We start from the raw sequence: 21,289 nt of genomic DNA on the forward strand, positions 1-21,289 counted from the left end.
TAATAGAAAATACTGATTAGACTTCAGTCAAGCTAGGGGAGCTTACTGTTATGGTGTTGTTCTAGGGTTTTACAGTAGATACAACTAGGAAATGTTTTTAAGGTAAAATACATCATGCACTAATACTGATATTTCCAGTTTAAAATCTGGACTACCTGTTTTTACTTAATTTCATCCATCTAACATTACATCTTCTGTGCTGAAAACCTTAGTCTCCAGCAGCACCAATATAATAGTTCTTTGCTTTATCTCATAATAAGCAGCACCTGCAGAATAGCAATGCCAATATCAGCATGAACAGTGAATACTAAAATGAATTTTAAGATTGTTTTTCTTCCCCTAAGGATATAGTTAAATTACGTTTTTTTGTGTGTGGGTTTTTTTTTTTTAAAGATTATTTATTTATTTATTTGATGAGATCACAAGTAGGCAGAGAGGCAGACAGAGAGAGAAGGAAGCAGGCTCCCTGCTGAGCAGAGAGCCCGATGCAGGGCTTGACCCTGGGATCATGACCTGAGCCGAAGGCAGAGGCTTTAACCCACTAAGCCACCCACGTGCTCCTTAAATGACGTTTTAAAGCTACTTAAAGGGGTGCCTGGGTGGCTTAGTCGGCTCAGGTCATGCTCAGGTCATGTATGATCCCAGCGGCCTGGGATCACACTCTGAATCAGGCTCCCTGCTCAGCAAGGAGCCCGCTTTTCCCTCTCCCACTCCCCTTGATTCTGCTTGCTCGCTCGCTCTCAAAGAAATAAAATCTTAAAAAAAAAATTACAAAAATTAAGGCACTTAAAATAGTTTGCGTGTTAAAGCACCAACTCAGTACAAGAGTTCATGTTTCATTTTGCTTTTGATTTTTAGGAATTCTTTAATTGAGACATAATTGATCTACAATATCCTGTTTATTTCAGGTATACATCATAGTCATTCATAAAAGTTAACCTGTTCGTGGTTTTGACTTAACCTCCTACTTTAAAAAAAAAGTGTGTATATGTCTTTTTAATTGATGCATAATTTAAAATTGAGTAAATAGTACCACTTGAAACTTTTTTCATGATAGAAATCAGAAAGGGTTTGACTGGAAAGAGACTAAGGGAGTTTTCTGGGGTTGACAGAAATTCTGACCTTGTCCTCCTATCACCTCCTAGTATATTGTGCTTAGAATAATCGTAACTGCTTGAAGAAGGACATTGAGGGTCCAGTAAGGATTGTTTCAGGAATGGAAAGAAATAGTAGTAAGGTCACAGGAAATAGATGATTTTTAGAGATGGGTCATCAGGGATAGTGCATATTATTCTAAATGCAATGTTCTTGGTGTAAAATTTTGAAAAAAATGTTTTAAGATACAGCTCAAACTCCATTTTAAAGGGACGCCTAATAGTTCTTAAGAAATTTTATTTTAAGCTGTAACAGTCTGGGCCTCATCAGGTAACCTTTTTCACAGTAATTTTTTAAAATCTCTTTTTAATGCAATTCTTCCATTTTTGTATTTAGGGCAACAGAGAAGTTTGCTGATTGTAAAACAAAACGTGACACCCCCACCTCATGCACTGTTGATTATTCTCCTGTGTATTTCGTCAACACTGAAGTCTGGGTAGAAGCAGAGAATGCCCTTGGGAAAGTTACATCGGATCATATAAATTTTGATCCTGTAGATAAAGGTAGTTAGAAGCCTGAATTTGAAAATTTACTGGGGTATATACAGTGGCGTTTTTCTATATACAGAAAAAGGACTAACTCTTTTAATGATTTTTATAAATTTGCTTTAATAACAACATTGAAAATCTGGAAAAATAATAATACAGCTGTACTACAGTGGTTTTGACTTAGAATGTTACCTGCTAGTATTTATGCAATTATCAAACGTTTTACAACATAGCAATTAGAGTATACATGTTTTGTTTTTATTGTCTCTGTCTTTACATACATCATAAATCTTTGTCTTTTGATAACTGAACCTGAAAAGATTAATAGGCTCATAATAACTTGACAAAACTACAATTTCTTTAGAAACCTTTTCATTATAATAGTATGACATTGCATTGTTTTCAAAAATAATAGTTCATTTGGTAAGAATAAATATGAAACAAAAATAAGTAGTACGTTTTGAGTTTGTATAAGAAGTTGTAAAAATGAACCATGATAAATATTCGGATTTATTTTATTCTTCAGTGAAGCCCAATCCACCACATAATTTATCCGTAAGCAACTCAGAGGAACTGTCCAGTATCTTAAAATTGACATGGATCAACTCAAGTATCCAGGATTTTATAAGACTGAAATACAACATTCAATATAGGACCAGAGATTCCTCAGTTTGGAACCAGGTAAATTGCAAGTTACTGTTTATGCAAATAGTCTCGCAACCCTAGTCTAACCTAAAAGTCTGAATATCCTAAGGTTGTGGTTACATGAAATACTTTGCTTGATACCTCTTCTTGATCTGTGTTTCACGTAGGTGCAAACAGGAAGACATTCAGATTGAAAATACAGTTTTGCAAAAACAAAAAAAAAAAAAAAAGAAAAGAAAATACAGTTTTGCTTAGTACGGTAGCTTTGAAGTATGGGAGTGATACCAGGTGGTAAGGAGTAGTACTTTCGATGGGAGGTGAAAGGAACACAAAAAATGAGCAAATAAAGGGGGGGGGGAGTACATAAAGAGATTATTTGGCTAAGTAGAGCAGGGGTTGGCAAACTAAATCTGCAAGCCAATTTCAGCCAGCCATCTGTCTTTAAAAATAAAGTTTTTAAATATTGTCTTTGGCTATTTTATGCTGCAGCGGACAAGTTGAGCAGTTGGAACGGAGACGGTCTGGCCCACAGCCTAAAATACTCACTATCTAGTTAGCGCGTTTTAGAAAGCATGTCAACTTTTTAGTAGAGGAAGTAGTAGTTGGGGAACTTAAAGACTGAAAAGGAACAGAAGAGTATACCAAAGATGATGCTGCCACCAAAAGAAGTACTTGGAACTTTTAAAAAAGACAATCACCATAGCTTGTGCTCCCCGTAATATTTGTCACAACTTCATTTGTCACTAACACCGTACTTTTTCTTTCTCTTGTTGCAATAATGAGCTCATAAGGATTTGAGCTCATGATTTTAATACCTCTGCTCTCCATTCCACTTACAGAAGGACTGGTCAAAATAAAATTAGAAAAAGCAACAAATGAAAATGGATTAATGCTTCATGTTAGACAGTATACATACCTGAACTTAAAAGTATTTTTTGAGGGCGCCTGGGTGGCTCAGTGGGTTAAGCCGCTGCCTTCGGCTCAGGTCATGATCTCAGGGTCCTGGGATTGAGTCCCACATCGGCTGTCTGCTCAGTGGGGAGCCTGCTTCCTCCTCTCTCTCTGCCTGCCTCTCTGCCTACTTGTGATCTCTCTCTGTCGAATAAATAAATAAAATCTTTAATTAAAAAAATATTTTTTGATATCACAGAAACTTAATTCATTAATAATAACAAAAAATGATACCTGCTTTGTATTCACTATTGAAATATCATAGTAATGAAATTCCATAGTAATAGAATTAGTTATTATCTGTATTCTCTCTTCCTGAAAACAAGTTTTGTTTTTCTTGATTGGGCTAGATACCTGCCTTTTTCCTATCCAGAGTTGCACTCTGCTCTTCCCTACTGTGCTTACTCTTATTTTGGAATGCTGACCTGTATGGATTTCATCTGTGGGTTCACATGCTCTCTGGTTTCTTGGTGAATATGGTTAAAGGAAGCAGGGGATCTGGCAAGAGAGAAAAGTGATATCAGCATATTTATTTTCCCTGCTTCCTCCTGGAGCTGCCCATTCTCTCAGCCTAAGGTCACTGCTCTACTAAAGTTAATCCTGTCTGACCCTCTTCTCCCAGTTGCTGTTGCCAGCCCTTTTGGCCTGGGGGTAATAACCGTTCCAAGCCCCTGAGTAATGACCACTATCTAAGGTTTCCCTATACTCTGCCCATACTTGCTTTTAAAACCCTTCTTGAATTGAATTCTAATTGGAGTATACTATCTTTCTTCTGCTGAAACCCTAAGTGTTACAGGCCCAATGGAAGAAAAATAAATAAATGAAGGATTAATAATAGATGTTTCCATACTTTGAAATATACTAACTTCACTAACTCAGACAGCTTTTTGATTTGCATTTATATCTCTCCTGAGCTTGAATTTATTAGTCTAGTTTCATTAAATGAGTTTCCAAATGTTAGGGAATTTAGGACAGTTAAAATAAATACATGGATTTTTTTAATTAGTTGATCTGCTTTGATTTCAGATTCCTCCTGAAGATACAGCATCCACTCGATCTTCCTTCACTGTCCAGGACCTTAAACCTTTTACAGAATATGTATTCAGGATTCGTTGTATGAAGGAAGATGGTAAAGGCTTCTGGAGTGACTGGAGTGAAGAAGCAAGTGGTATCACATATGAAGATAGTGAGTAATTAAGATACATGAGGAAATAAAGTTTTTGGAATTAGGGCTATGAATTGTATCTGGTTTTAATAATGTAGACCACTCCTTATTTTATGACCATTTTATTCAAACTTGTATTTTACACTTCTGTTCTAACATCAAGATGTAAAATGTGCATGATTGTGTTAATACATGATTCCTCATAAAGAAGATGCCCAGGAATGACCATGAGAAAACCACTGAACTAACATTTAAGTCCAGAACACTTTATAAAGGATGGTAGTTCAAAGATACCCCCAAAAGAGAATCATATCCTAACTTCATTAAAGTCATACTAACAAAATATACCATAGTCACCCACTGTCAGAAATACATGTGTACTATTACTTGTTCGTTTCTACCAGCACTTAATAAACCCCTGGAAAAGAATCCTAGAGTTTTGGTTTATTTTCATTTTTCCTTTCCCCACCCCCCACGATCATACGGGGCATAGAACATAGAATCCAAAAGTCATAAAAGGGTATATAGGATCCAAGGTAAGATCTCCTGCCCACAACAGTTAAAATTAGTAATTTCTTTTGTAGCAGTCAAGAATGTGGCATACAGAATTTTTTCTTTTTGAACAGTTTTATTCCATAGTTTCATCGGTCAGGTGTCAATGGCAACAGCTCTGGGTTTAAAACCTCCTGTACCACCACTGTCCCTTCACTTCCGCTTCACTAGAGGTTAGATAGTGAAGAGAGAGTATCAAAGGCAGAAAAGTAAACTGCCTTTTCCTCTAGATTTTCTCTTATTCTCATAAGTGACATGAAAGAAAGTAGTTCTGCTATTGCTGATTTGAGGGTCCTCAACTGGATTTCTTTGTCTTGGCTAGGAATTCTTAAACTGGGATCCATGGGGCCTTGCAAGCTGGTGGGTCAGTTGCAGAGGGGAAGTGGGGAGGGTGGTTCCTGAACTCAAGTGTGGGCAAAATAATAATGGCTAGTGCCTGTGTGTGTTTTTTTGGGAGGGGAGATGGTGGAAATCATGAACCATTAGATTAAGCAATTCTTCAATTTAATGAGTGATTCCTCTAGGTTCTTTTTATGTTAGGAAGTCTTTTTGGACTATAACACTTCATTATAGTTTCTTGGTCTTGATTTTGTATACTCGAGTTGTGTATCTGTACTGGCAACCTTGTCCCCAGCCTTGTGTCCTTTTCTCTGTTTTGTCCTCCATAATTACCTCTTTATAGTAAATCACATCATTGCTTAAACTTCCTTTCTTACTCTGTTGAACCACAGCTTAAACTTGAACCATACTGCACTTAAAAATTTCTAAAAAAAAATCAGTTGATTGCATAGGAATTTTTAGAACCTAATTTATTAGCATTTGATACTTGTTTTATAAAGTGGATTTTCATTTCTCATGTTGGTGATTATGACGGCAACACTGCAAATTCATTTTTATTGTATCTTGTCAACAGTCCTAACATAAGGTAATAAACTTAGCCCACATTTATTCCATTTATGTTGTTTTATATTCATACATATACACACACACACACACACATTTAGGAGTTTAAAGTATTTAAACATAATTTTTCAGTTTGAGTTTCAGCAGTAAGAAGTGATCCATCTTGGGTTGTACCTTAGGATATGTATGTAGTTTTATAATTTCACGATTAGAAGAAAAATCCAGTATAATCTAAATTACCAAGTGATCTATTATCCTAACTAAAGGAAGACCCGGGCATAGCATTCTAGAATGGGGAAAATGATAGTTTAAACAGTGACTAAAGGGCAAGAATATTAAGAACAAAGTAAGAGAATAATTTCCAAGATAATACTTTATTGTTAAAAACTTCTATTTTAAAAAGTTCATGTCATTTTTTTAGGACCATCCAAGGCACCAAGTTTCTGGTATAAGATAGAGCCATCCCATACTCATGGCTATAGATCTGTACAACTCATATGGAAGGTAAAAAAAAAAAAATTGCATGTTTATCTTTTGTCACTTAATGTAAATACATTTTATACGACATATGAGTGTAGTTTTTTAACTTAAATTTTGATTCATCTCAGTATCAGGAAAACATTTGACAAATAGAAACACAAAGCTTTGTATATATTACATAAACTGCAGGTTATATCTGTTAAGCATTTGTGAAAAGTTCTATGAGAAGGATTTTGTCTGTCATTGAACTTTCCTGAGTGTCTCATGGAAAACAATTTTTAAAGGTTTTGAGTAATAAAATGTATTGCCAATAATAATTGTTCTTAACTCTGTAAGGCTGCAAGCATATCCATACTAAAAAAAAAAAAAATACTCAGGAATAAAATACAATTTAGAGCCAGATAGCCACAGTGTAGGTACTAGATACAGAACTAAAAGCTAATGAAATCGTGCTACTTTTCTTCCTAGTCAAAGTTACAGGTTTATTCTTTCTTACTATGTAGTAATTTACTTAAGGTAGTGAACTGTAAATGAGATTGCAGGTACCTTTTTTTCAGTTAAACATTTAGAGGTTTTACATAACAGCAGAATTTGTGAACACAGAGAAAACTGATTAACTTTTATTAAATTTTTAAAATATTTTATTATAGACATTGCCTCCTTTTGAAGCCAATGGAAAAATTTTGGATTATGAAGTGACTCTCACAAGGTGGAAATCACGTTTACAGAATTACACAGTTAATGAAACCAAATGGACAGTAAACATCACAAATGATCGTTACATAGCAACTCTCACAGCGAGAAATCTGGTTGGCAAATCAGATGCAGCTGTTTTAACTATCCCTGCTTATGACTTTAAAGGTTTGTGTCTGTGAGATGGCATCGACTTAAGGATGGGAAAAGGTGGTTCTTAAAGTAGAAGATACTCTGAGGCATAGTACATAGTTAACTTACGTGAACAGCCAAGTAATTTGTTTTATTCTTAGGTGGCTCACTTAAACTTTGAAGTAAACTGCTTAATTCATTTCAGTCTTTTCTGATTACTTGGTTTTTAAGACTATGGGATCCATATATGAATATGACTTAAATATATTGTTCATAGCTTTCAAAGAAGGAAAAGGCCATTTACATATAGAAAACACTTGAATTTTGAGAAAGGAAGAATTTTAGTTGCATAAATTGTATGTAAATTATAATGTGCCTTTATTCATGGAAATCCATATTATCATATGTTACAAAAACTGATACGTAAAATACCAAAATTGCAGATTTTTAATGCTCACTTAACCATATTGGTATTCAACCTTTGTTTTAAAGCTACTCGCCCTGTAAGGGATCTTAAAGCGTTTCCCAAAGATAATATGCTTTGGGTGGAATGGACTGCTCCGAATGAATCTGTAAACAAATACATCCTTGAGTGGTGTGTATTATCAGATAAATCGCCCTGTATCCCAGACTGGCAACAGGAAGATGGATTAGTACACCGCACCTATTTAAGAGGTATTCCTGGTTAGAAAAAATTTAAGTTGATATCCTTATGTCTTACTCTTCAGACAGATTTTTCTTCTACGTATTTTTTGTGCGTTACAGATGCTGTGGTCCCCTGAAAAGTTAAATCTAGTTTGCCACATGTGTGACTCTCACCAAGTCACATCAAACCTCGTTCAGTTGCAGGGTCTTTTTATGGACAGAGTGGGGTTAATAGTATTTCTCTTTATAGTTAAGGAACACTTAAATTGTAAAGAGAAATACTATATGACCTCTGCCTGTAATTAGTTGCATTCTTTCTGTACCTGATTTAACTCCCCTCATCCTGCAGTGAGAAAATACTTTTCCGTAGCATCTGAATGACTTAACTCTTAAAGCTGTTGAATAGGGAAAGCGGAATTAGAACAGATTACTTTATGTCTTTTAACTGGAAGTTGTAATGGACAGAAAGGAATGATGTTGTAGAGCTCCAGAATGGTGGATTACCCTGTGTTTTAAGGTACAACTTAACTGTGTGGCTTTGAAGTGATAAAACAGCTTTAAAGAGAAAACATTTAGCTTGCATGTGCCACGCCTCCCCCTGCAAGTACGGCAGGATAACCATTAGAATTCAGCTGTGAGTAATATGATTTATTAGAGAAGCTATAAACAAGGACGTAATCTGCCATAAGGTTTGTGAGTTTGATTTATAAAACAGGCTATTTGGCCCTCCTTACCCTCTTATTCAATAAACAATTTTAATAAATGTGGTTTCTTCTCAGCCTTATCAAAAGCAAGGTAGAGCTAAGAGGGAAGACCTACATTGGTAATAACTAGACAATAGAAATGTTTTTAAGATAGCATAGCATAATCTGCAGAGACAGGTTGCATAGAGAGCCCTAATAGTTCATAGCTCTGATAACATCACTGTATTAAAGCAGAATATAACACTCATCATCTTGTTAATACTGAGTCATCAAGAAAAAGTAAAGTTACTCTGTTTAAGAAAGCAATGGAGCATATAATAACTTTACAACTTTACAAGTAATATTTAAGGAAATAAAAGTTCCTATTGAATGATAAACTTCAGTAAAATAAATATTTTCTGATGTGGACAGGTCAAATTCTGTAAAAAAAAGAACTTAAAAATTTTTAATATTGTGTATCGGTAATAGATTACTTTGTTAATTTGAAGAGATCAAAAGAATTTATAAATAATAAATAATTTTTTTTAACTTTTTGGGGGAAATAGTACTAATTCTTTTTTTCCCAGTGACCTGACAAACCAGGGCCATTTCCCTAGCTCTTAACAGTGGGTCTTCAGGTAGTTCTCCAAGAATTAGTTAAAATATACAAACACTGTCGAACTATAAGACCAAGGATAATTTGAAATCAATGTTTTATTGTAAGTCCTGTATAATAATACAATAATTACTTTAACTGACAGTATATTTTTTTATTTCCATGATACTGGCAATAAAAGTAAGCTTTTATTTATTTATTTTATAAATAAATAAAATAAAAGTAAGCTTTTATTTTATTTATTATTCTGTTAAGCTTGAATCCAGTACACACAAATCAATGCTTGATTTAAAAGCTGCAGTTCTAGGGGTGCCTGGGTGGCTCAGTGGGTTAAAGCCTCTTACCTTCGGCTCAGGTCATGATCCCAGGGTCCTGGGATCGAGCCCCGCATCAGGCTCTCTGCTCAGCAGGGGAGCCTGCTTCTCCCTTCTCTCTCTCTGCCTGCCTCTCTGCCTACTTGTGATCTCTGTCAAATAAATAAATAAAACCTTAAAAAAAAAAAGAATTAAAAACTATAGTTCTAAAAGTTTAATAACCATGAAATTATAATGTAAAAATAAATAATGGAATTACACTTTTATTATGGTGGAAAAAATGTTTCTCTCCTTTTCTTTCTTTAGGGAACCTAGCAGAGAGCAAATGTTACTTGATAACAGTTACTCCAGTATTTGCTGATGGACCAGGAAGCCCGGAGTCTATAAAAGCATACCTTAAACAAGCTCGTAAGTCCAAACTCATTTTCTTTGAAATGTGTTGTTTGCTATTAACAAAGGTGTTTTTTCTTCTTAAAATAAGGGTATGTGAAAAAAAAAAAAATAAATAAGGGTATGTGTTACAGTGTTCAAATAAAATAACGAAATTCTAGTGAATTCTAGTAATATACTGAATTGTAATGATTCTCAGTTATCAAATACTTTTCTTCTATTCTAGCACCTTCCAAAGGACCTACTGTTCGGACAAAAAAAGTGGGGAAAAATGAAGCTGTCTTAGAGTGGGACCAACTTCCTGTTGATGTTCAGAATGGATTTATCCGAAATTATACTATATTTTATAGAACCATCATTGGAAATGAAACCGGTAATAAAATTATCAGTTATTAAAAATTACTGGTTTTTTTCTTAAGCTTTCAAATATTAAGTCTTTCTTAGAGTATATTATCATCAGAAAAGAGACACCTGAGAATTTGTCTAATGGTTGCTTTTGTGGTCCTATTAAAGAAATACTGTGTTGTGCTTATTGGAGAAGAGTGTGTCAGAGATATGAAAATTATTTTCTGAATACTTTTTGCGTTTTTAATACTTTTTCAAAAGCTAAATCAGAAACACTGAGCAGTTGAATAAACCACACTTACGATTTCTTCTAGCTGTGAATGTGGATTCTTCTCACACGGAATATACATTGTCCTCTTTGACCAGTGACACTTTGTACATGGTACGAATGGCAGCATACACAGATGAAGGTGGAAAGGATGGCCCAGAATTCACTTTCACTACACCAAAGTTTGGTAAGTAATGTTGGCTCTTTCCTTCTTTTTCGTTTTAAAGTTTGATCAGACTAAAAGCAGACTTAGATTCATAGAAAAAGCATTTTTCATAAATTACGGTTTTTGTCTTTATCTGATTTTGATGGTTTCTTTAAACTATTAAAGCTCAACCTCTGTTACTTCATTAACAGCTTCTCACTCCTTTCATCTATATACTCCCTAAATGCTGAAAGAATTTTTGTATCTTTCTAAGTGGGTTCATATTTTCACTGGCAAAAATCAAGTGTGGTCTTTCTTCCTTCTCTTAATCCTTTCTATAGGCAGATTGCTGGAAAGATGAGTCCACCCTTCCACACTCTACTTCTGTTCCTCCAGCTCAGTCTTTGACTTCCTTAAAACCAGGCCGCCAGCTCCCACTCCACTGAAATCTCCCTCACATCCCTCAGGGATGTCTTCTTAGTTATGATCTCCCTGGCATGCTTTTTAGTCTTTTTTCTGTACTTCTCAGCATTTGAGTCTGTTGGCTTCTCCATCCTCGAAACTGCCTCTTGGTCCTTCTATGGAATAGCGCCCTCCTGAGTCTTCTCCCGCTCTGGTACTTCCCTTCTTGGCCTCCTTTTCACTCTTAAAAACAGTATGTATTTTCCAGAGCTCTGTTCTCCGCCCTATTTTATTATCTGCCTATTCACACTCCCTGTGACTTCAGCTGTCCTCTCACTCCTTCACAAATAACATCTCTTTTCCCTGACAAAACCATCCAGGTCTTTGCCAAAGCCAGAAATTTAGATAAGGTTGTAGTAAATTTTTCCCTATCTTTTTTGCTTACATAAGCCAAGTATAAAGTCCTGTTGATCATGTCTTCTAAATTACTGCTTTTGCATGCCCTTTGATAATCTCTTCCTTGACCCTAAGCTTCTCAGGATTTTCTCCCATCTTTTTCTGTCTTTTCCTAATGCGAGCTTTTCCTATGTGAGCTTCTTACCTTTTGGCTGTTCTTTAGCTTCCCTAATGCAGACTGAAGCTGCATTCATTCTTTTTTCTACTACATTTTGAATTAGTATAGAAATTATTATAATTGTATTTGTAATGTCCACCCCCAAGTACCACCACAGTGATTGATAAGTAGAAACTTAATATTCCTGATTGATTGCTGAATGAGAAAATGAATGAGTAACTACATAAAATAGATAATAAAAGATCTGAGCTTTGCTGTGATATCCAGTAATATACATAGTTTCTGGAATAAGGTTTGTGGTGATATGTTAATAAAATATATGTAACAAGTAATAATTGAAATTGATCTTCAAAAAAAAAACTTTTCAAATACTACCCTGTTTGTGAAAGTAACATTCTGTAGAGCAGAAGAAAAATCACTCCTAATCTCTCTTCTAGAATAATCTTCTAACATATTGTGTATCCTTCTAGTATTATCTGTGCATACATTTTTTTCCCAAAATTTAGAGCATAGGATTTACTTTATTATCTACTTTTTTCACTGATCTATTGTTTTGATTGTGGAACTATTATGGGTTCTTACTATAACATGTGGCTTGCTCCCAAAGGACCTTAGTGTATTTGAAGAAATGCAGCATAAGCAAAGTAATTGAATGGAAAGGCATTTGGGCCATGTAGGCAGTAAACAGAGGAGGAGGTTAAAGGTAATTAGGGTGACTTTTATCATCAAAAATTTTATAAAGGAGACAGTACTTGAGCCTCAAGGATAGGATGTGAACAAATAGGAAGAAGAGTGCATCTTAGGACAGAATGAGCAAAGGCCCAAGACATAAAAACATAGTAAGTTAGCAGCAGTACAGAGAGGTTCTGCTTGAATTTGATTTGGTATAGATATGAATATATGAAACCTGAGCATACAAGTAACTAGTATTTGCCAGTCTACGGTTTTTTCCTGAGCATCGATCTGACTTACTGATTTTAAAGTCTTCCCATGAAAGACTAATTAGGTGGAGACTGGAGGAGTTAACCAGAAACAATTGTAACGTCAATCATTAAAAAGTAACTCCAATATAAACTATCCAATTAGTGATTCATTTGATTAAGTAAGCCCTCTTTAAAATGCAGATTAGGGATCATCTGCTAATTAGAAATCTTAGGCTTACTGATTTTTAGGTGATAACTATTCCTACTACTGCCACTCCTTGTATTTAAGATTCTTTTTTTAGTATATGTGCTGCCGAAAGCGAGCACAAACTTTTCTTGTGTTGTATTTAAGATTCTTTAAAAATTCTGGGCACCGGGGTGACTCGTCGTTAAGTGTCTGCCCTTGGCTCTGATCATTATCCCAGAGCCCTGTCCAGTCCGGCCTGCTCTAGCTCAGGAGGGAATCTGCTCTCTCCCTCTGCCTTTCCCCACTGCTCGTGCTCTCTGTCAGAAATAAATAAACAAGATCTTTAAAAAAAAAAAAAAAATTAAAAAGTACAATTCCTTAGCCATTTATCAGATATGCCTTGGTTGTTTTTGTTTTGTTTTGGTATTTATTTATTTGAGAGTGCACACAACGGGGGAGGAGGGCAGGGGCACAGAGAGAGGGAGAAAATATCTCCAGCAGACTCCTTGCTGAGTGCAGAGCCTGACTTAGGGCTCAATCCCAGTGCCCTGCGATCATGACCTGAGCCAAAATCTAGAGTTGGATACTTAACCAAACCATACAGGTGCCCTGATGCCATCTTTTTGAAAATAGTAAATAGCTACTAAAATTTTTGTCTGAACCTTTTATTTTTATTCCTTACAGAGGAGCACATCTTTAGTTCAGTTACTAAGATCGTTTTACAACTTCTCTACTTCTCCCCAGTACTCACAGATCTCAAAGATAAGCTTTTGTTAAGATTGTGCTGAGGGCAGATCATAAATGTAATAAATGGTTAGGTTTGGGAGCTCTAACTTACTGAGTAGATTATCTGTCCACTAAACTAAACTTAAAGTCATTTCATTCCCCTAACCAACATACAGTTCATGCTTACCCTGTGGCCAGGTTACTGTGTAAGGTATAAAGGGCTAGAAAAGCAGGGAGAAACCAGCCTTTTAAGTTAAAAACGCTGTAAAAACCAGATGGTATTTCATCTGTTCAACAATCCTCTGGCTGGGAAGTTGCATTATTTGTGTCAACATAGGCATTGACCATTATTTTCTACCTTATCCCTTTGTTTTTAGCTCAAGGAGAAATTGAAGCCATAGTTGTGCCTGTTTGCTTAGCGTTCCTATTGACAACCCTTTTGGGAGTACTGTTCTGCTTTAATAAGCGAGACCTGTAAGTACCCGTTTTTATTTTTACAGTTTTTCCGCTGGATTTATGCTCTGTTCTCTCCCTCATCCTCTGGCTCCAAGTAATTGATTTGCCTTCTGTGACTGTAGTTCTGTCTTTTCTAGGATTCCATATAAATAGAATCAAATAATACATAGTCTTTTTATATTACGTCTTGCATTTCACCTGTTCTTGAGACTTAGTGTTGAATATACTTCTTTTTCCTATTTATTGAATAGTAGTAATGGGTCTTTTCATGTGCCATTGCTATATATTCTTTGGTGCAGTAAATCTTCTGAAATCTTCTGCCAGTTTTTACATTGGGTTGTTTGCCTGAATGCTGAACTATAAGAGTTCTTTACATACTCTGATTACAGAATTATTCTCAAATGTGTTTTGGAAAGTCTGTTCTTGTGGCTTTGCCTTCTCATTTTTTCATTGTGATTTTAGAACTAAAGTTTCTAATTTTGATGAAGTTTATGTTCTGCATAGGAAATCTTTGCCTAAGTCAAGTGTCATGAATGTGTGCTTTCCTTTGTTTTCCTCTAGAACTGTAATCACTGTAGCCAAAAGTCTATGATTTGTTTTTGTGTATGGTCCGAGGTCAGGGTCAGGGTTCATTTTTTCCCCCCATAGATTCCAGCCTTACTTAGTGAAATTTACTTACCTACTTTTTGCCCCATTGTATTGCCTGGATATCTTTGCCAAAATCAGTTATCCATGTATGTCTGGATTTATTTATGGACTCCGTTCTATTCCACTGATCCATATGTCAGTTATCCTAGTACCATACTATCTTGTTCCTGCTCTGTGGTAAGTTTTGAGAGCAGTTAGTGGAATTCTTCTAATAATCCATTTTTCAGAATTATTTTGGCTAGAGTAAACTGATACTGATCTGAAAAGGAAATTTCCTTGGGGTGGAGGGGAACCCAGTACATGTTGACTGAGATTTTACTGAATCTGTAAGTCAATCTAGGGAAAAACTACAATCTGAACAGGCGTTTACATCTGCATAAATCACATGTCTTTCAGGGGTATATTGGTTTTAATTTTCTTTTGCAGTATGTAATTTCCAGTGGGATAGGCCTTACACATCCTACATTAAATTCATTACTAAATATCTTTTATACGGTTGTAAATGGCATTTTTATCTTCTAATTCTTCATTGCTAGAAATAGAAAGCAATTTTTTAAAGAACTTAGTTCTTGTATACTATGACCTGGATATAGTCAACTACTCTAGGACTTTTTTGGATTTCTTAGCATTTTTGCTGCTCACCAGTGAAGATAGTTATTCTGATGTTTTCAGTTATTTTTCTTGTTATACTGGTTAAGTAAAACTTTGCATTATCACTGGTTTTGGTTTTTTTTTTTTTTTTTTTTTTTTTTTTTTTTTTCATTATCACTGGTTTAAGGGAGAAAGCATTCAGTCTTTTAGGATCACATGGGATGTTGGTTTTGTCAAATGCTTTTTTTGTCATCTATTGATCATACGATTTTTGTTTAGGATCTTAACTTTATTGCTTTTTATATTATACACACATTTTATAGTTGTTTCCACAGGAGAGTCAGTCAGGACCTTATTACTCATCTTTATTTTTATATTTGAACTTATTCTCAAGGTGACTCACTTCTTGTATACTTATATATACTTAAGGATCTTTCACTTAGGGTTAGGAACTGTATTAAGGTAAATAAATACTCTGGTGAAAAATCAAGTTTTTTCTGGTAGCTATGTAAAAACTTATTAAGTGGTTTAGTTGGAAATTGAACATTAGCTTTTGTTGTTGGGGAAGGGGTATACTGTAAAGCTTTGTGGCTTTCCTCAACTTTTGTTTCTTTAAATTGAACACTTAACAGTTTTTTATTACAGCTAGATTAAACTCATGTTTAGCATATATGCTTAAAACATACAGTTTTACAAACAGTATATTTCTTTTCTCTTTAGAATTAAAAAGCATATCTGGCCTAATGTTCCAGACCCTTCAAAGAGTCATATTGCCCAGTGGTCACCTCACACACCTCCTAGGGTAAGATAAAATGTCTCTGACTTGTTTATACATGGGCATGTTAGGGTAGGTTTCTAGAGTTAAACCAAATGGTGAGCCCAGATTGAGAAATAAATGGTAATAAAGTATTACACAACATATTCTGATACTCCCTACTTCTGTTTACTTGATGGAACTTTGAAAATAGAAAAGTTTGATGTGTAAATACTGCTCTCTGGTAACTGTGTTGTAAGGCAAGCATTTTATATAGGCTATTAAAATGAAATTGAACAGTATACCAGTTTAATAACTGCTGAAAAGATTTCTAGACACCTGAACTCTTCTAACTACCTTAAAGTTGAAATGACTTAACTTTACTACCTTCTAATAATTGTTGAATTTTATGTTAAGATCTAGAATATATTTTATGAGATTTAAGTCATTTGAGTCTGTCTATCCTGGTAATCCTAGGCTCCATAGTCTAGTAAGAGAAGTAATCTTTGTACACCGACCTGTAGCTTATCAATATTGAACACCTGTATTGATTAGGAATTCTGGTAAAATACATTGATTGATTCTTCTCAGAATTACTCCCACAGTACCTGCAGTTCAGCTAGTTGATAGGACCTAGTGACCCCAAATTATGTCTATCCCATGGGAATTAACTGAGAAGCTTCAGAGATGGATTTCTCTGTGGCTTTAGACTTTTACCATATGTTTCAGAGTTTGAGTAAACATATGCCAGAGTTACTAATACAGTTTCTTTCTTTCTTAGCATAATTTTAATTCAAAAGATCAAATGTATTCAGATGGCAATTTCACTGATGTAAGTGTTGTGGAAATAGAAGCAGCAAATGACAAAAAGCCTTTTCCAGAAGATCTGAAATCACTGGACCTGTTCAAGAAGGAAAAAATTAGTACTGAAGGACACAGCAGTGGTATTGGAGGGTCTTCATGCATGTCCTCCTCTAGGCCAAGCATTTCTAGCAGCGATGAAAATGAGTCTGCACAAAACACCTCGGGCACCGTCCAGTATTCTACAGTGGTGCACAGTGGCTATAGACACCAGGTTCCATCGGTCCAAGTCTTCTCAAGATCTGAGTCCACCCAGCCCTTGTTAGATTCTGAGGAGCGGCCTGAAGATCTACAACTGGTAGAGAACACAGAGAACAGTGCTGGCAGTTTCTCCAGGCAACAGTATTTCAAACAGAACTGCAGTCAGCGTGACACCAGCCCAGATATTTCACATTTTGAAAGGTCAAAGCAAGTTTCATCAGTCAATGAAGAAGATTTTGTGAGACTCAAACAGCAGATGTCAGATATTTCAAAGCCCTTTGAAGCTGCGCAAATGAAAATGTTTCAAGAAATTTCTGTAGCAGATGCTTTTGGCCCACATACTGATGGACTGGTAGAGAGATTTGAAACAGTGGGGATGGAGGCTGCAGTTGATGAAGGAATGCCTAAAAGTTACCTACCACAGACTGTCCGACGAGGTGGCTACATGCCTCAGTAAAGACTAGTCCTGTTACAGCTTCAGCAGTACCTGTAAACTAAAGCTGATTTTATCTGTTATTTCAGGTAAAAATAATCTTCACTCACTGAAGATCATTTGCCCTTGAGGACAACAACAGACTGTCCTTCCCCCTGGGCAGTATCCCTTCCAGAATATCTGGGATGATTCTTCAAGCACTACATAAACTGACTTCATCCTCTGAATAGCTGAATGATACTGTGCTGTTTCAGGATGTTTGCACTGAAGAAAAACAGAAAGCTTGTCTCAGATTTGCAAAGTAAAACTTTGTTTTGGTAGCTAGGAAACAGAGGGTATTTAAATAATAAGCAGTGATAAACTTAGTACGGCTATACTGATTCTAGTGAGAACAGGCACCAAATAAAGTGGCTGAGATAAGATAAAAAAAATTAGAAGAGTGAGATCTAGACACAAACGACAGCGTAGGGAGAGCTATGGGCGGCATAATTATATGAAGCCGGCATTTTTTGTCTGACCAAAACCAGTCAAAATAGTGGGTCTAATTAGAATATTGCCAACAGGAAGTAATAGACATTCTCTTCCATTGGTAATGATGCTGCCTATTATGAGACAAAGGTTGTACAAGTCTGAATATTTACCATTACGCAGCCTAACAGATTTTCAAGATCTGCTTTTTATCATTCATAAATTCAGCAAAGTGCCCAGGTAAGAGCTACGAATGAATGCCAAACTATGTTAGCCATTTTAAAAATTCTTTGCCATTTATTAAGACCTTAATTGTTTTTTTTAAAGACCTTCATTATTTAACATTCTTCTATATATATGCAAACATGACCCTTTTTGTTAATACTAGAGAACTTGATGAATCGCTCTATACAATGTTACATTAAAACATATTTTAAGGTGAAGACACATACTTTGTTTTTATTTTTTAAGTAGGCCAAGATTTGAAGGTTTTTTTTTTCCTTCAGTGTTTGAAGCAAACTAAGAGGAGATGGGCACTACTAACAAAATAAAGCATCATCCAAAAACATAACATGTTGATGTTAGTAAGTATCACAGAGCATACCCTATTGTAAAGGCACTTAAATGAAGGGACAGTATTTTAGTATCTGCCAGTTCTGAGGTAGATGGGACTGACTTCTTCTACACTGTGATTTAGATATTAAACCTGCTTTCCGGCAAGTTCTGTTCTTCCCAGAGCAAGGTAAGCTAGGGTTCCAGATTTTAGCACTTAACCCCACTTTCACATTTTTGCCATACCCTGGCCACCACATTTGACAAAGAGGCAGGGCTAAAGACAGGAACAAGAAGTTATGAAGAAATTTTCATAAATCATTAGTGGTCAACTAGTGGTGTGTAGTACATTTTCAGAAGGTATGTTTGGTTTTCTGTATTTGTCACCAAAACCAGGCTAACTTCAAAAGAAGGAAAGTTGCTATACATTGAAAGTTGAAATCTAACTCTACTCATGATGCTCTGAGAATATTGTTCATAGTAGACCTACTGTTCGTTAGACGTTATCTTTGTATTCTTGCCAGCTGTGTTTCAGAGCACTTGCACACACACGGTCTTTTTGAGATGGGGGAGAAAAGACCTGAGATTGGCAGAATGACAGGATGAGAAATACATGAGGAAGACCGAGAGAGGCCGTATAGGGACAGAGGGACCCCAGAGTCACACTACAAGATAATGGCACCACGACCATTTAGATCTCGTCAAAGCCTGATCCCATCTAGGACATTTATCTTGCTAAGAATCTGTCCAAAATTTATACCAGTTTTATTTTTCATTCTCTCCAAGTAAATAGTCCTATTTGTAAAATTGTCACCTCTGCCAGTTTTAAAAAGAATTCTGGTGTGATGTTTGTATTTGGGGGCACAGGGGCAATTAGAAAACGTAAGCTTATAATCTAAGGGAGTAAGAATGAAGTCCTTGCAGAAAGAACACTGACTGTAGAAGCAAATCTATTGAAACTTGCATAGAACATGGTGCCCTGAGTGCCCCCCCACCCCTGCCGGGTGCAAGAGCATTTTAGACATTTAGTTAAATAAATAAACCTTGAAGAAATAGCCCTATATTTGATTACAAATATGTGATGTACATGCTTGCCTAACGAGAAATGCATTCATGAAACTTGTTTACAAAATTACTTTCCTAAGCCAGGTCTTAGGATGATTGTGGCCTTTAGATAATTTGTTTTGTTTGGAGACATAAGTTGTAGTTTACTTAGGCAGAGAGAAGTCTAGTTTATATGAAAACGAGTCTATATATAAGTTAGTGGATGTGATTCCCACTAAATCTTGAGTATCCAGAAATTTCCATTAAAGTAATGCTGGCACATCCTCTCTATGGACAAAACTAATGCACTGCTTCTGATGCTCTTGGCCTCACAAAGGAGTAAAAAACAAGCAAGTGTGCCACAGGTGTTGCCATTGCACTTTGTGAACTGGTGTGTTTGGTCCCATACCCTCATCCCTTACAAAGGCATAATGGTGAGCAACTGTGGGAAAACTCCCAAACTTAAAATGCATTAAAATACTAACAAAAAAATAAACTTGGATCAGTCAGCACTGAGGAACATAATCCAGTATGTAAGTAGAAAGAAATAAGGAAAAAAGCAAAACCATTCACACATTGTGTTCACATCAGTTCTTTACCTAGCTGTTGAATTAATTTCAGCCTTACACATTAAGTTGCCTAATCTTCTAGCTCACTGTGAAGTCCAAGGTTCATGAAGTAAAAATGTAAGACATTTGTTTATGAAAGCTCATTCTTTAAGAACATTTAAATAGTTTCATAAATAGAAATAAAAAATTTTTAAATATTATATCCACAGGGCTAAGTAGTTAAAATCAGGAGAAATAATGTAGAAGTAGGATAATTCTATAGTTCTCTAAAATTTGTTAACTGGCGTTTATCAACCAAGTATAAATGAAGTAGGAGAACTCTTCCTCCATTCTGTTACATTCTACGTCATTGTCCTATGTTTGGTTTTAAGAAGAAATTTCCAAACTAGATGTTACCTTTGTTGAAATGGGTAGTATGTCAATGTAATAAGCTATATCTCAGAGATCTCAGAGCCCATGGGCTCAAGCCCCATGTTGCATGGAGATAGTACTAAAAAAAAAATTTAAATAAAATTGGTCACTCACGGATTTCAAAGATGATGTAAACTAGCAACTTACAGCCTCTTTCTAATGGTCTTCTGCCAGCAGAAAAAATACTCCTTTTCAAAATACAAACAGAATTCAGATACAAGTCAAAAAACAAGCTTTCCAGAGCTGAATGTACTATCTCTTCGATAAATATTTTTGTGTGTGCTACTAGCATGCATTAGTGTGATATTCTAGTATACAATGCATTAAAGAAAAAAGGGAACTTGGTGTGAGCTCTACTGTGCTTTTTTTCCCTAAATTTTTAGGATCTTTTTTGCAGTCAGCAGCTCCTTCAAGTGGATTAGTTGGACTTCATTACCCATGCTTAACCATTGATCATGATGAAAATGCATTGAAGACCCCTTAAAGACAAGCTTTGTCTGAACGGTAACTACACGTTTCAAATACTGTAACATGAATGCCAAAACGTGATGTCAAATGGACATTTTAAAGGCAGATATGTGAATATTCTGTAGTCTTAATATGTTTATTGAATATACTCTGAAAGTGTGCAATTTGCTAATACTACAATACAGTGATTTAGCATTAGGTGTGTATCCTCTGTGTATCTTTTTAAGTGCAATCCTTCAAAGTTCACTTGCTGTTTTACTCCCACCTTGTCGACTTAACATAGAAGGCTTGTGTAGAGAGGGTATTGTATTTTTACCTCTGTAGTGAATTGCATGTGCTAGTTGTTACCATGACTATTGGTCTTTATGTTGACATAACTCTAAATGTTACTGTAAACGTTCTTATGTATCAGCTCTAATCTTTGAAGTAAATTTAAGAAATCTTGTTTAAA

At 35.5% G+C, this 21,289-nt stretch overlaps 1 protein-coding gene across 4 annotated transcripts in view; it reads left to right on the plus strand.

Moving 5' to 3' along the window:
* The window catches only part of IL6ST (interleukin 6 cytokine family signal transducer), a 60,539-nt gene extending 39,250 nt beyond the window's left edge, over positions 1–21,289 (plus strand). For 3 of the 4 annotated variants that reach the window (XM_082725989.1, XM_082725990.1, XM_082725991.1), the window contains 12 exons: positions 1,492–1,658; positions 2,170–2,324; positions 4,266–4,425; positions 6,281–6,363; positions 6,990–7,200; positions 7,657–7,839; positions 9,729–9,830; positions 10,039–10,185; positions 10,472–10,612; positions 13,760–13,856; positions 15,798–15,879; positions 16,613–21,289. In XM_082725989.1, the coding sequence (XP_082582115.1) occupies positions 1,492–1,658; positions 2,170–2,324; positions 4,266–4,425; positions 6,281–6,363; positions 6,990–7,200; positions 7,657–7,839; positions 9,729–9,830; positions 10,039–10,185; positions 10,472–10,612; positions 13,760–13,856; positions 15,798–15,879; positions 16,613–17,350 (2,266 nt within the window). In that variant the 3' untranslated portion in view covers positions 17,351–21,289. Of the gene's footprint in view, positions 1–1,491; positions 1,659–2,169; positions 2,325–4,265; positions 4,834–6,280; positions 6,364–6,989; positions 7,201–7,656; positions 7,840–9,728; positions 9,831–10,038; positions 10,186–10,471; positions 10,613–13,759; positions 13,857–15,797; positions 15,880–16,612 lie in introns of those variants that run through there. The other variant, XM_082725992.1, reaches the window with a different exon arrangement.

Source organism: Mustela nivalis (assembly GCF_964662115.1).
Source record: "Mustela nivalis genome assembly, chromosome: 3".
Classification (NCBI taxonomy): Eukaryota; Metazoa; Chordata; class Mammalia; order Carnivora; family Mustelidae; genus Mustela; species Mustela nivalis.